This window comes from Meleagris gallopavo, chromosome 13, assembly GCF_000146605.3.
Source record: "Meleagris gallopavo isolate NT-WF06-2002-E0010 breed Aviagen turkey brand Nicholas breeding stock chromosome 13, Turkey_5.1, whole genome shotgun sequence".
NCBI lineage: Eukaryota > Metazoa > Chordata > Aves > Galliformes > Phasianidae > Meleagris > Meleagris gallopavo.
Genome location: NC_015023.2, coordinates 5,441,818 through 5,457,748, shown reverse-complemented (window position 1 = coordinate 5,457,748; position 15,931 = coordinate 5,441,818). Strand labels below are relative to the sequence as shown.

General features: G+C 34.6%; 1 protein-coding gene across 1 annotated transcript in view; it reads left to right on the top strand.

Annotated features, from left to right (window-relative positions):
• Nucleotides 1-15,931, top strand: part of LOC104913011 (phosphorylase b kinase regulatory subunit beta-like) — a 28,418-nt gene that overhangs the window by 3,290 nt on the left and 9,197 nt on the right. The window contains exons 2-6 of the mRNA XM_031555396.1: nt 1,831-1,908; nt 3,685-3,843; nt 7,305-7,399; nt 12,415-12,470; nt 12,650-12,743. Of these exons, the coding sequence (XP_031411256.1) occupies nt 1,831-1,908; nt 3,685-3,843; nt 7,305-7,399; nt 12,415-12,470; nt 12,650-12,743 (482 nt within the window). The remainder of the gene's footprint in view (nt 1-1,830; nt 1,909-3,684; nt 3,844-7,304; nt 7,400-12,414; nt 12,471-12,649; nt 12,744-15,931) is intronic.

The following is a 15,931-nucleotide window of genomic DNA, read 5'->3' as shown; positions in this document are numbered from 1 at the left end:
AAAGGAAAAAAATACAACTGCCAAGAGACCTTGTCTTGTTGTTAGGAGATATAGCAGAAACATCCACAGGATGATTTCAGGATGGAAGCTAGAGCTGACGTGGAAGGAATGTCCGACTAAACAACTGAGTACGGATTTCAGCCATCATAAAGCCATCATTTGTTTTCAGCTTTATGAATGGATGAGAATCTGGCTGGGTTTTCTAGCTTCTGTATTCCCTTTGGTGTGTGAAATAGTTTTCACATGAAGATGGTGAGAGGCTACCTGCTGAGTGTATGTGTGCTCACCCACAGCTTCAGATGTTTTATTTGAACACGTAGTAAGTTCCACAACTGATTTTTTTCTGAAGGAATGTGTCACATTTTTCAAAAGTAGTGAAGCTCAAAACCCAGGAGAAAGGCGTTGACACTTCATGCTGCTCTTTTGCATTTTTAAGAAGAACAAAAAATATAATTATCTGTACCTAAAGGTAGCAAAGGGGTTTTATTTTGTTTCATAAGGAAAAATTACTAAGTGCATATCTTGCAAATACTGTTCTTTTAATTCTTTTTATTTAGTTTTTATCCCTGTATCACAATTTCATCAAATACAACAAATGTTAGTGGAGTTTGTGCATGTACATCCAAACCCAGAAGCTTCGTTCATGTAAAATTTGAAGTGCATACAGAGGGACTTAAATTGCTGAAATAATGGAACTCTTTATAATAAGGTGTTCTGGCATGTTTGTTTTCAGTGACTGAGTTAGTTGTTGGTGGTTTTCTTTTATCTTATCTTTGCCTTTCCGAGTTCACACCTATGAATACAAAAAGACTGCTGTAGTACTAATTTCCCTTTGGTATTTTTCTTAAAAGGAGATTGTTTAGGATTCTGTAGATAGCAGATATGCATTCACAGCTGTGGGGAAAGATGGAACTAAATAAACCAGTATGATTGTTTTTTTGGCTAATACATATTTGAATAGCAGTTCTGAAAGCTTTTTTACACGTCTATTTGAATCTGGAGGATTATGGTACTTTCTAGGATGAAACTTTATCTTTGAACAGAAACGCGTATGCTATTTTTGATACAACTTTTCATGTAAGGACTGGGGATGAACTGAACACTTGTTGTAACAATATTCATCAGACTAATTTTGAGATAATTAAGTTCAACTAGAAAAATATTTAGGATGCTAGTATTCCCAAAGTTATCATTTCCTCCCCAGAGGCATCATCATAAAGAGTTGACCATTCTATTCAACATCTCAAGGCATGTCAGCTGTTCTGAACCTCTGTCATATTAAGATATGATATCTATGTAACTTTCAATGTGAAGATTCCATCTAATAATCTTCTGAGGGGAGTTTTTCCATTTACTTCTTCAAATTTATTTTTTACTTATTTCTTGAGAGTTTTAGGCAACTCATTTTTAGATAAGCTTGAAACCCTGTTCTTATTATTTAAACCAGCCTGGCACTCAAGCTCTGCTTCATCTTTCTGCAGTAATTAAGGAAGTTACTTAGAGCTAGGTGTGCAGGGTGTCTGTGTTCTAGTCTGTTTTATGTCCTCTGTAAGTTCAGAGCTCTGCTATGTGCTGCAACTTGACATTGATTTCAGTTTAAGTTAATAAAACAATGGCTGATTCATGATCTCTGCAGTAATTAGCTGGAACAGTAAATATGCAGTTAGAGTTTATTCTTCTACTTTTTCATGAACTATTTAGTGTGTTGGCACTGTGCTGCTGAAAAATAAACACTGTATTTTTCTTCTGCAAACGTTAAGTTCACAGAAGTTATTTCTTCCATTAAATGAATTACAGTTTTGCTTTTTTTAATTTGTGTTTGTTTTATAGGAGTGTTTAGAGGAAATCTTGCACAAGTCAAAGAATATCAGGATCTTCTGGATCCTGTGCTTCAGCATACATCTGAAGGTATTATTTGACAATTGTTCTTTCGAATCACTGTTTTGTTTTATTTTTCATTTTATCGTAAAATTACTGACGTTACTGAGTATTGCAGTCAGAATGAAAGGGAAATAATAACATTATGTTTCTTGTAAAATACTAGTATTAAAATAATCTATTCCATGTAGACATATTGCATCATAAAAGCGTGAAAATAAGAATAACTCGATGCTGTCAAAATGATACAGAAATAGGGACAAGATTTACACTGTACAAAGTCATTCATTCGTCATTTCCTTGTGTTTGATTTTTTTTTTATAAAGTTTATCTTAAGGCTGCATGAAAATTGTAACTACTCACAGTCACATATTTTCAGTGTTCCATCTGGGTACAGATGGGAATTATTTGAATAATTTGTTGACACAACTTTCCAAAACGTAACAAATAATTAAGTGTATGCACAGGAAATACTTCCTAGCTTAGAGCAGTGAAACTGGTGACATTTTAAAATTAATAAAAATTCTCTTAAATTGTATGCTTCAGAATTTTGATGGAGGTGGCAACAAGTTTTTTGACAGCCTACAGGGAAATCTGTCCAAAATTCATTTTCAAAAATGAAAAAGACCACAAGTTTGACTGGGGGCAAAAATAGTCGGAAAGCAAAATAAGCTTCAATATTCTGGCAGTCCAGTTTTAAAACTCAGTGTCTTTACTCACCTGTTCTTGACATCTGTTGTACTGTTACACAAGCACAGTATTTTGATCTTACAGGTCTTCTCCAACCTTAGCAATTCTGTGATTCTATATTCCATACATAGAAAACTTTTTGATTTTACTGATATTTGCTTTTTTTCTGATTAATTAGTGTATGAAGTTTGATGGATTCAAAATTAGTTTAGTAGTTGTTCTTGTAGAATTTCGTCATTAATGCCTTGTCTTAAAATTTCGATGTGTACTTTGATGCTTCACTTATTTGAATATTCTACTTCTAATAAATTGCTCTCACTTCTCAGTTTTTCATGGCTTCTTGCAAGCAATTAGTGGTTTTAATGTAAGCAGATAGTCAGAAACTGCGTCTTAATTTTATCACCTGTTCTTTATCTAAATACATTCCAAATTAAAGCAATATTAAGTTGAAACTTATTTTTGCAGTAATCCCATTACTGTGATTGCTTTATATTACTTAGTCATTTGTAATTGTTTCTAAACTCCTTATTCTGTCCACCTAAAGAATTTGAAATAAAAGTAGATCATCATACAAGTAGATCATAATACTTGTGACGTAATTATAGTTACAAGATACGCTAGTTTCAAATGAAGAAGTTACTTCCTTTTATTTCATTTCAAAATCAAACTGCTGTTTTAAACTTTGTATTGTGCACTTGCAGAAAATTATGGTTTTTATTTAATATTTGACTACTCCTAGTCAAGGTTTTAATTTCAAATAGTTGTCTTGTACCAAGATGGCTGTTAAATGCAAGGAGAAAATCTCAAGCGTTTCACTCTAATATGGCTTTCATTTCTTTTGATTCTGGATTCTTATCCATACTGCATTTTGGTTTCTGTGAAAAAATTTTATGCAATAGAGATGGAATGTGTATTCTGGGAAGTAGTTGTGTTTGGTGAAAAATAAATTAATTTACTCTATCTCTGAGGTTTGAGAGAAAATGATGAGTGACAACAATCTTTCTGCTCAATCAGATAGCTATCAGGTTAACACTTGAGCTGTACTAGGGAAATACAATCAAATAACAATGAAAATGGAATTTATTTACTAAATGTATTTATTTTATAACTCCATAGGATGTCCTGTTGTACCCAAATATTACTATGTGCCAGCTGATTTTGTTGAACTGGAAAAGAAGAACCCTGGCAGTCAGAAACGATTTCCTAGTAACAATGGACGCGATGGAAGGTTTTTCTTGTGGGGACAAGCAGTTTATATCATTGCAAAACTCCTAGGTGAGAGGCTGAAGAAATTCTATTAGGTTTTGATTTGTTATAAGTGAAGGATATTTATTTGTTAATGTTTTTTTTCTAATCTGATTGAACATGCTGGCTTGAGTTTTGAATAGATTCTGGGCAGCATGGATAGCATGTGTGTCATCTGCTTTGGCATGTATTTGGTAGGCAAAAACTGCTTTTTATTCTTCATGTTGAATTTTTATGCTGCATGTAGCATGCTGTGAAGTTCATGGATTATATTATAGGATATAAAAAATCTTTTTAACAAGATAGGTTTCTCTATTTCTTTTTCTTACATTTTCTCTTATTTCCTTGCTTCTGCATGAACATACACAACTATAGAATTATAAAATATTCCAAGTTGGAAGGGACCCAGGTTCAGCTCCTGGCTTCACACAGGACCACCCAAAACTCAAACCCTATATCTGAGAGCGTTATCCAAACTTTCTCTGAGCTCTGGCAGCTTTCGGCTGTGTTCACTGCCCTGAGCAGCCTGTTCTGGTGTCTGACCACCCCCTGATGAAGAACCTTTTACTAGCAGCCATCCTGAACCTCCCCTGGCTCAGCTCCATGCATTTCCCTTGGGTCCTAGAAATACATTAACTTATGTATCTTATCATGGCTTAACTGTTTCTATACAGGTTGTACCAAATAATGATGTTTATATGTGAGCTGAAGCATTTAGTTCAAATTATTTACTGCTTTAAACAAAACATGTTTAAATTTTGTATGGTTACAGTCTCAGATAAAAGTACGAGTTTCCTTCACTGTGTATTATTTTTATCCTTCTCTTAAAGTAGACTAGAAGATCACTTGACACTGCATTTTGAAAACCACTGAAGGTCATTGTGGTGAATTTTTGTACAGATGAACTCTTGGTCTCACTTGAGAGGGCTAAAGGACTTATGCAAAAACAGTTCTTAATCCAGAACGCAATTTTAATATGTCTTTTTGGAGAAAGATACATTACTTCAGCTGAACATGCCTAGCATTTTGCTGACAGTCAGTAGACTGAGTTCTCTAAACTTTTTTTTCTGTGAAGTGCGTAGAAGGAGATCGAAGGGGAGTTGAAAAAATCAAGATTGGGGACAGAACACTGGTTGAATCCTTAGAACATCTAGATTAATTGATGAATTGCAGCCAGCGCTATAAACAAAATGCAAGCAACTTCTTCTTTAACAAAATATGTTTTCCTCTTACTTCTCTATCTTAGCCAAATAACTCTTAAATGTCTGTAGTAATTCTGCTAATATTAATCTTATACTAATATTTGTATTAGTATAAACCTAAAGATGCTGGTGAAATACCTTGTGTTTACTGTTTGCAAAATGCTCTTTGACTGTGCTGTTGACTGTTGTAACCTTCATTTCCTTCGTATCAATTTTTTCCTCTGCTGAGCTTTCTTGTATTGCTTTTTTTGTAGTTGTCCTAACAACTGTTTCCTTTGTTGTTTTTTGAATTTTATCTCCACCATATTCAATACTTTTTGTTCTTCCTCTCCCTTCTCTCCAAATATTATTTTCTTTCTTTTCCTCAAATTCATTGTAAATATATATTGGATTTTTTTTTTTCCCACAAAGCTAGATGTGTTCACCTGTGATTGCTATCAGATATCAGTAACTCCATTTACACAATTTACAATTGGTGCACCCTTTTCTATGTGGAAACTTTGTCCTTGATGAAAGTCTTTGTGTGTGTTACTTTGCTTGTTAGTTGATACTTATTAATTGGAAACCTGACTCCAAACACTTCAGTTTTACTTGTTCCCTGTTTCACTATCCATTTCAGAAATCATGTTGCCTCAGGGCTGCAATTAATTTGTATTTGCTCAGCCTGCTTGCTTCTTTTCTGTAGGTGAGCATGCTGTGTAGCTTTCAAATAGGACTTTCATTTTAGAGTAAGGGAAAGTAATACCTGGACGTGAGGTGTTCAGCTGTTTTAAGCAATTGAAAATGCATGCAGTTGAGTGGCTATGTATTATCTTTCCTTCGCTTTTTATTACACTTTTACTTTCTTTTATGGATTCAGTGCTTCCTATACATAAGTCATGTGTTTTTAGGGACATTTTTTTTTAGAGTACAAACCAAATTGCATTCCTGTAAACTTGTATTTCTGACAATGATGAATATACACTTAGTATCCTCTTTAAAATAACAGCATCAATACTGAAAATTAGGTTAAATTTCATAATATTCTATTGTTATCCTGGTCTTCAATAAGAAATGATTTTGACCATATATTTAAATTTCTGAGCAGTGTAAATCGAAGTAAAAAACAGTAGAGATGGAACAAAAATTCTAGGAACAGCCCTGGGCTTTTTCAGGACTGTGAGGCAGAGGCTGTCACTTCGCCATCATTTGGTTAATCAATTTTATTGGATCACCAGTACTGCAAATAATTTAAGTAACCTTCATACCTTTAACCGGCACAAGAAGTCTGATTGCATGCGTAGTTTTGGATGATTGTTTCCTCTCAAGTGTGCTTTGGTAACTCATGTGTTAGCATGCTAATAAACTCTACGTGTTTTTTTCATAATTTTTTCTGTAATCCAGTTTTTGCTTTTTTAAAATGCAACCACCTGGGCGCAGACTGTGACTCTGCAGGAGCAGTACAGAGCAGAGAAGCCAGGTCCGTTCCTGGCAAGAGCCAAGCTGCACTCTCCCAGCAGAAGGCTGAGGCTCACAGCATCTAGCTCGTCCAGCTCACGGCTGAGAGTTGCTGCTGGCACAGCTCCCAGCAGTGCCAGGTCCTTCCTGGTGTGTTCACAGAGCTGCCCTGCTGGAGTGCCTGCCCTGCGTCTTCTTTGCACTGCAGTGTCTCATCAGCTCATAGGCCTGAGCCAGGGCATGTTTTCAGATTATAAATTGCTGTCTTAATTTATGTAGTGTAGCATTCAGAAAAAAATATGCTTACTTTCATAGGAGTGCTTAATCTCCTTTTCTACAGAAAGCTTAAAATAATGGAAGTTTAGGATTGGTGTTGTCTATTTTTTGTTTGTTTTTCTACTTGGGATATTATACTGAGAGATATTGGATACTAGTGTCCGTTTCAGGACTCAAGTCTTCTGATTACCTTTAGATAGGTCGATTGTCTGTTTTACTAACAAAACTAAACACATTTTTTGTAGCTAACTTTAGAACTTGAAGTTCTAGAATAATTCCATAGCTGTGGCTTGAGAGCTTTTTGGTGACTTTTGCCTGTTGTGGAGTCTGATGTCTGTATAATCTTCTTAATCATTTTTGTGGAAAAGTGTTGTTTTTAAATACTACAATATCATAATTAGCTGTAGCAAGAATGGTTCTTGAGTCATTAGTTTTAAAATTGATATAATTTTGCAAATTGTCCTTTTGATGTTTATATCACTGATCTAAAACAAAGGTTATAGCAGCAGAAATGACTACATAAAATGTTTGTGTGCCTCCTTGATTATGTGCCTCCTTATTATCATTAACTTTCAGCTGACAAATTAGTGAGTCCTAAGGATATTGACCCTATTGGACGCTATGTCCCTCCACAAGAGCAGCGGAATGTTAGTATGAGATTTTCCAATCAGGTAAGCATAAGCTTAGCATTACAGTATTTTTCTAAAAAATAATCATCATTAAGTGATACAACTGAAATGGTGAGTTAAATATGTGTTTAAGTAACTACTACTAGGTATGTTTTCTTTGAATTTTAAGATGTGCCGGGAAGAAGGTGAGATGGAACCTACTTTTTCTATTCATTCCAATTAATTTGGATTTCTCAGTGTTAGCCCTTCAAATTTCTCTGTTCACCATCCATCTTAATTCCAGTCAGAAAAGAAATGTTAGGTGCCACATCCTGGTATCCTGTGTTTCCGTGTGGCCTTTTGAATACTGGCAGCACTGATACGCTGGCAGCATTTTAATCACTGCTAAGATTTTGCAATTTTTACAGTCACTGCTCAGGCGTATTATACAGGAGTGTGTGGTCATTAATGTGACGGTGCTGTAGCTATTAGCTCTAAACATGAAAATGAAAGAAACTAAGTAATAATACTGAGGGTATGCAATGATTATTCTGAAATTGAAATTCACTTCAAATTTATTCTGAAATGTATTTTATTTCTATTTGTTTAGTACAGATATGCAATAAAAAATTCAACAAATGAAACCAGTTTTTTTTGACCAGCTGTTAATATGTTGGAAACATTTTATCCTTAAACATTTTATCCTTAAACATTTTATCCTTAAACATTTTATCCTTAAACATTTTATCCTTAAACATTTTATCCTTAAACATTTTATCCTTTCATTTTTTGGAACTTTTATGCTTAGTGTATAACTTTGTATACTTCAATCATACTTAACTTTACTGAATGCATAACAGAAAAGTTCATCAGCAGCGAGCTAAAGAAATGCATCTGCCCATTTCAGCTGGGTAGTAAGTTGGGCCAGACACAAGCTGCTTCTTCATTTGCTTTTCTGAACTTGCTTCAGAAGACACTAAGCTAGCAATGCTGTGTTTAATAGGCTATTGCTATCTTTATGGAATCAATAATACACAGTGAGGAATTCTGAATGCTGATCAGATAGCACAACCTATCTGTGAAGCACAATAAACACAGACTACCGATATGGGGATCTGTAAGCAAAATTCTGTTAAATCCTTGTGTCAACAAGGGTTTTACTGTGCTGAAGAGGCAATACTGGAAGATTTGCCTTTTAGCTCTGAACACTCTTTGTATAGAAAAACAGGCATACAGAAATGGGGTTTGTTGGAAGGACCACAGAGGTGGTTTGGAAAGGAGAATTAATACCTCAACCATCAGTATAATTACAGCTGTGAACACAATGCTCTGCTTTCAGTTTCTGGTAAAAAGAGGAGAGTCTCATATGTTATCACTGAAATACCTAGTCTGCAGTTAGAAGGAAATGTTTTATCTCCTACTGTAATTACCCCCCCAAGAATTAGTTATCTGATTTTAATGAGAGGTCTTGGTACGTTCCATCTTAGGGAAATAACAGTGAGGTGCAGCAAGAAGATTCTTTTTGCTACTTCTAGATTTTGTTTCAAAACACTCTAAATGTGATGGCAATCAGGTTTTCATTGCACATGTAATTTGCTTTGTAATGCTTAATTTCATGTTAAATATCTCTCCCAGTTTAAAAAAAAAGGTGGAATCATCCATGCTTCGTTTACTTTCTTGAAAGAAGATAATGAAGGGTACTCTCTTTTACTAGGGATTTACAGTAACATACGAGAAATGTTATGAGGTGGGGATAAGGACTTTCTGATTTTGTTATGTTTTACTGGAGCATATGAAAGCTGATTTATTGCTGTCTTTTTTGTATTCAGTGAAAGGTTATAATGCTACTAAGTTGTCCAAGTAAAACTGATTTATCTTCTAGGTTAACTTGAAATACGTGTGTAGATTTGCAATTAATTAATGAAATTATTGTCCTCTGTGCAGTGACTATAATCTTATAATGTTTTGCATGGTAGTCTTAATGATTTGTGAAGGCTTCACTTATGCTACTGGAAATGATAGACTGCTTATTTCTTCTGTTTTCAGAGAACGAGATAACATGTAAAAAGAAAATGAAAAGATGACTGTGTAGGTGTAGACTGGGGCATCTTAGGATTTTCCAGCTATGTAAATTATGTTTAGGATTGCAGCATGCCTACTTTTGATGGCTTAAAGAGGTGTATCATGTTGGATGATCCATTTGGTAATGTTATTTATGAGCACATTCTCACCTTTCATTTGTATTGACACAGTTGCCTGCCATAGTTAACACAGTTCTAAAATGGTTAAATGTTGTTTTGGAATTTAAGACACACACATGTCCATATTGTATTTCATTAAAAAAGGTCTGGTGTGTTAGTAGCATTGACTGTAAACTGTTAGGCAGCATTTAGAGGCTTTCTGAAGCAGATGTGTTTTGTTTCAGTTGTAGTTTATTAGCAGCAAGGTGGATTATTTGGCTTATTTACAAATTTGTTATATTCTATTCCCAGATTCCTCTTCTTGCTCCATATGCTTAGAAAGCCTAATACGTACCATTTCAACAAGTGTTCTTGAATTTGAATACTATGCCACTTTCACACATGTTCAAAACTGATTGATTTTTTTCATACTTGTGAGATTTCCTGGGAATACATGCAAAAGGCATATAGTGATAGCATCTGTCCAGTGAGAGTGCAGCAGAAGACCAATACTGAGCTGCTTTCTCTTCTAGTGCCAGGAACAGTACTTCAACCTGCTTTGTTTTTAACCTTGTTACAAACTATGACTTTTTTGGAGAGGAGGAAAACTAATCTGTCATATTTTTTTTGTCTTCTGAAAACACCAGGTCTATTTATCATTTGCACAGTGTGCAGAACGCAGCTGAAACAGATCCTGCTCTGCACTACCCAACAAGGAAATGCTAGGCAGAAGGGTGAACCCAGGGTGGAGGGGGTCTGTGTCAGTGTCTTGGGGAGAGAGTGATTGATGTTGTGTGAACTGCGGCTTACCTGGGGTTAGTAGACAAACATGAAACAGAACACAGAACAGAAAATGGAACTTTCAACAGCAATAAGATTTATCTAATGGACTACTTAGGAGTCTGCTTTTCCACTTTTTTTTTTAATATTTAGTGAATGCTATGTATAGTTATTGTTAATGAAAAGGGTGATGCTTTCATGAGTAGTTTGACTGTTAATTTTTCTGTGCTTTTCCAGACCACAAACTACTGTGATCCTTCAGGCCTGTACATGTTAAATGACAATGAAAGTAACTTTTCATTTAACATTACAACCCTTTTGTAGTTTTACAGTAATTTCAGTTAGATTTTTCGAAGTCTACCAATTCCACACAGCCATGTCTTCCCAAATAAAGATGATGGGAGCTGTGGGTCTTTTAGAAAACAACTCCAATAGATGCTGATAAATGATTTTTGAGTTCATCAGTCCATGAAACCCAACACACGATTAAATAGATTTGAATGAGATTTAAAGAATCGGGCATCATAAATCTGAACATAGCTCTGGGGCTTTCTATCTAGGCTTTTACTTCGAGGTACGTTTCTATAAATCTCAGGTTTTGGCATGATGGAATTAGAACAAGGAGGAAACAATAAAAGCATGTGTGTAAGTCTAATTCTGAGATGAAATTCATTGCTGTCTGAGTGTTTACCTTTGCTTAGTCAGTAAAAAATGTTTGCTTTTATTTAGGAATAGCAGCTTATAACCAGATTTGGTGATGTGCCAGTTGTGCAGCAGATGCATTTACTAAGTTATGGCCCATGGCAAACCACCACTTACTGGCTGCTATAAATGAGCCGTGTCATGGAATACATCTGTGTACGAGAGGCATTAGCACCAGTACCAAAGGAGGGCGTGCTTCAAAAGAGATTTGGAATATATAGATTTGTGTTTGGCTGATTACATAGTGTGACTGAGTTTGTCTTTGAGATGCAGTAATAACTAAGCTGAACCTTAACATGAAGACAGCTCCCAAGTTAGATCTCAGGCTGTCTTGGAGGGAGATGTCTCATTTTTGTCACTGAGTTGTTTGTTTGAAAAAAGGTATGACATTGATTATGGTGGAGAACTGGTTTGTGTTTACTTGCTATGTGTCTAAATGATGGATAGCATGATTTTGAGGAGGAACAAGTAACTTGAACTACTGATTTCTGAATCTGGTCTCTTTGTGAACATCTTCGATCACACTGTGGCAGAAACACCAGTGTTTTTAGCAGTCTATCCATCAACATGACCAGAAAATGCTGTATTTTTATATAATCAATTAATGGAGGAAATATTTATTTCATGCTAGTTTCTAGACAAAAGCAGGCAGAAAAACCCAAACACCTAAGGTATCAAAGTGTGTGCTCTTTTAGATTTTTGCAGTCATCCAACTCCACAGAAGACATGAAAGGGAATATCTCAGATATGTCAACTTTTTAGCTAGTTAAGTGTGTTGTCATTGAAAAGAAAAGTCAGCTGCCGTTTCAAGATCCCAGAACATTGAGTTGATGGTTTGCATGACTTACTGATGTAAAACAACTACTTTTTTCAAAAATGAAGTATCTTTGTTATTAACAGTGTAAGGAAATACTATTATCTCATGTTAAATATATCTTTTATGTTATATTGTATACATAAAAATATATTATTAGATGAATATAACTTAGTAGCTTTGTTATCAAACTATTTCAGAGTAAAGTGTTGAAGTCAAATCGTTACTCTGAATTGGATATTATCAGTTACCCAAACCCAAACTTCACTCAACACAACTGTCTATCAAAATATCATATCATTATCACTTGAAAATATATTGATTGTATATGTACATTTTTTGTGTAAAGCAAAATATTTTTCCTACCTCAGTTTTTTATTTTATTTTTTTAATTAAACAACAGAAATGGATACCTGAAGCTTGTTTATAATGAATTCTTCAAAATACATGTTGAGATTTATAAGATTTTTTTCTTTAATTTAATTTACACAATAGGGAAAAACAATCCAGACAATGAATGTCTGCCATGTGCATGAACTGTTTAAATAGGTAATTTTCTTGTTAACAATAATGCTAATAAGCAGTGTTTCATTATATCCTAGGGACCTCTGGAAAATGATTTGGTAGTTCATGTGGCCCTGATAGCAGAAAGTCAACGGTAGGTACTTGTATTAAGAATGTGTATAGTAAAGAAGTTCAGAATGATATACATGCTAAATTTGCTAAAGGCATTTAAGGAAGTATGTTGAACTTCATACTGCTACTCATGTCTCCACTGCCAAGATAACTGCTAAAGCAAAGACTAATTCTTGGTTAAATTTGTTGTTTTGTTTGTAGCCTACAAGTTTTTCTGAACACATACGGAATCCAAACTCAGACCCCCCAGCAGGTGGAACCAATTCAGATCTGGGCTCAGAAGGAACTTGTGAAGGTAAGGAGTCTGTATTGAAAATTATCAATCTACATATATACTTCTTTAACGGAACAAATTTATATCAAGCTGTTAGAATTTTATTTCCTTAGGCTTGTTGTCTACCTTTTTGTGTTCATCTAGTTCATTTGCAACATATTCCAACACTGGTCAGTTAGAGCTTGCAGGGAAACCCAGATATTCTACTGAGCCACTTAGGAAAAAAAAGAATAAAATGAAATATTAGTAGCGCAGAAGACTAAGAGAAAACCTGATGGACAAACACAAACAAATGAGCAATAGTGAAAGAAATGGATTTAAGGCAGCAGGCATAAACCATCATGTAATTTGACAGTGCCTCTAAAAATGGCATTATACAATTTTCTGTAACTGTTTCTCCTGCAAGCCCATTCCATTGAATATACCCATTTGACTCAGTACATTCAAAGACCTATGGACAAAAGTTAATGGGGTGAAGGAGATGTTCAGAATCATTTTGATTGCCTGTGAAAGCTTCAGCTTTTTCTATACAGGCAAGTAGTCCTATAGTTGAGTATCATATCTTTTCACTTCCAGGGGCTTGGACCGTTCAGTTCTTATCCATTCTGAGCTGACGATGCCAGGTCAGATGCATTTATTCCAGCAGATGTCATTGCCGTGTGAAGCCAGTAGTCAAAAATGAGTAGCATCTACAGGCTGTACGGGTCTATTTCAGCCTTCTCTTAGAATTACTGTGGCCTCTCTTTGTTCAGTCGTTTGTAGTATTTTAGATACAGCACTTTTGACTATGCTGAGTGAGTGCCTCAAGCCATCCACTGCTATCTGTCCTAGAAGTGTGTTCAAAGCAAAAAGAAAATGCTGCTGTGAATGATAAGTGCTTTGATTAGCAATTGTAGATAAGCACGTCAAAAGTTCCCTATGGAAATCAATATGATTACTGGGTATATGTTTAATACTTGATCTCTGTTACAACTGGTCCTTTTGGGAAGAAAAAGAAAAAAACATCTTGAAAAGAGTCCCATCTGTACATAAATAGCCCTTAACAAGCTGCAGGAAGCTGTCAGACAAATAAGGTGATCAAGAATCACAGATGTGCTCTTGATATATTTACACTTCACCACATGGAGTTTGGTTGTGGACCAGGTACACAAAGTTCTTGCTGAACTTTGCATTACAAAAATAGTCTCAAACAAGCCTGATAAATTCCGAATGTTTGGGGAAAGCGTAATCCATGTGTGTAGTATTCCAATCCTGAAGATGTTAGTGATTGGTTTCACAACTGTAGCTACGCAAGTTTCTCCCTCTGAAATCAGGATTGTGTGACTGATGCCATTATCGGTATTGGAAGCTTGTAGGACTCAAAGAACAAAACCAAAAATAGAGAAAATACTTCTCCAGGCTTACAAAGCCTGAAATATGTTGCTGATTGATGTGCCAAAACTTTACCAGCTTATTCAGAAAAATGATTATCCCAACAATGACTGCCACTAATATCTGAAAGTATTCACAGAAGAAAGAAATATCCTTGTTTATATTCAGCCTTGTTCATTTCTCAATCTATTTTTGCCTGCTCGTTTTCTTGATAGTATATTTCAGAATGGATTTTTTCTAACTGTATTTGTCCTGAAATTCTTGTTTAACAGATATCCCATAAATTTACTACGTACAAGTATGTATAAATTTACTACATAAAAGTACGCACACACATACATTTATATGTACATACATGTATGTATGTTAGCTCTGTGTCATCCTTCATTTCTTTGGTCTCCCTTAGAAAAAGATGAGACTTTAATTACGTTTTAGTCTTCTTACTATCAATTACATTCCTATTTACGACAACTGCTGTGTTTTCATTTTCAAAAGCTGATGAGAATTCTGTCAACCTGCTATTTAACTCATGGTGGGAAGGTAAATCTGCCTTGTCAAAATTTACTTTCAGCTGATGCAATTCCTTATCCTAGTGAGCTTCCAGAAAAGGCTGTGTCTTTATGGCATTGTGTCTATTACCATTCTTCTAGTCTCCATTGTGTACCACAAGAAGAGGTTTAATCTTTTGATTTTGTTATCCATAGATGGGTTATTTAAAGCTCTCTATGCTTGATGTCTCCATTCCTTTCCCATTTGAGTAGTAACAATCAATTGGGATAACATGAATAACTGTGTTCATACCCAGTCTGAATGAATGTGTAATGTAGGAAGTTTTGTTCACTGTTTTTTTAATACTAATTCACGTTTATGCACTAACTTAGGCAGTGTCAGGAAGGCCCCAAGCTGACAGCAGTGAAAAGCTACTGAGTGTAATGTTGATTCAAATCTTCACTTACATTTGTTTTTGAATTACCTTCTTATAAAGAAGATTGAGCTTAGAAAAATGTTTGGAATTTTGGTTTATGAAATCATAAGGAGAAATAAGTTTTGGTAATAATGGGTTTTACACATAAAAGCATTTAAGAAAAAGAATACAGCTTTCAGTTTGGTTTAAATGACACATTAATATTGCTTTGTCTACAGATAATTGCATTTTTATGGTTTATTTTGCTGGATTGTAAAAAAATAAGATTATTCTTTTAATCTGTAAGTCTTAGAAAATTACATTATTTGAATTAATATTAAGACTCAGAATCAATCAATGAATAATGGGTTAACTTGCTCTTGTTTTTGTTGTTGATGCATTAATTTTGCAAGCCTTTACCAAAATTAGAATTAAAATCTTTGTATAGCTCCTTTATCACTGTTTTATATCCACATAAGAAAAGCATTACAGAAAAATTAGAAGAACTAAAAAAGTACTACAGATTTTATAGATGAGAAAAACAATATGATTAAATTGTTGCTGAATTTTGAAACAGTGTAGATAGGCAAGATTATGGTGGTTTCAAGAGGAGTTGCTCCCACCTTTGAGTTGTGTTTTGTAGGGTTTTTTTTTTTTTTTATTTTTTAAAAGCCTATTATTTTATGTAATTCTTGTTCTCAGTAGAATGCCCACTAACTTCCTCTGTGACCATAAGTATGTCTTGTAATGTAAGTTTTCTTTAAGTTTTCATTGTTTATTTCTCACTAGGTCCTTACTTCCATTTGGGAATTCAATGAACAAACTAGGATTATCTAGGAAGACCAGACAGGCCTATAGGATGCCTTGGAACGTACGAAAGGTTGTAGAAAGAATATGTACTATTTTATAATATTGGTTATTAATTTTGTTATTT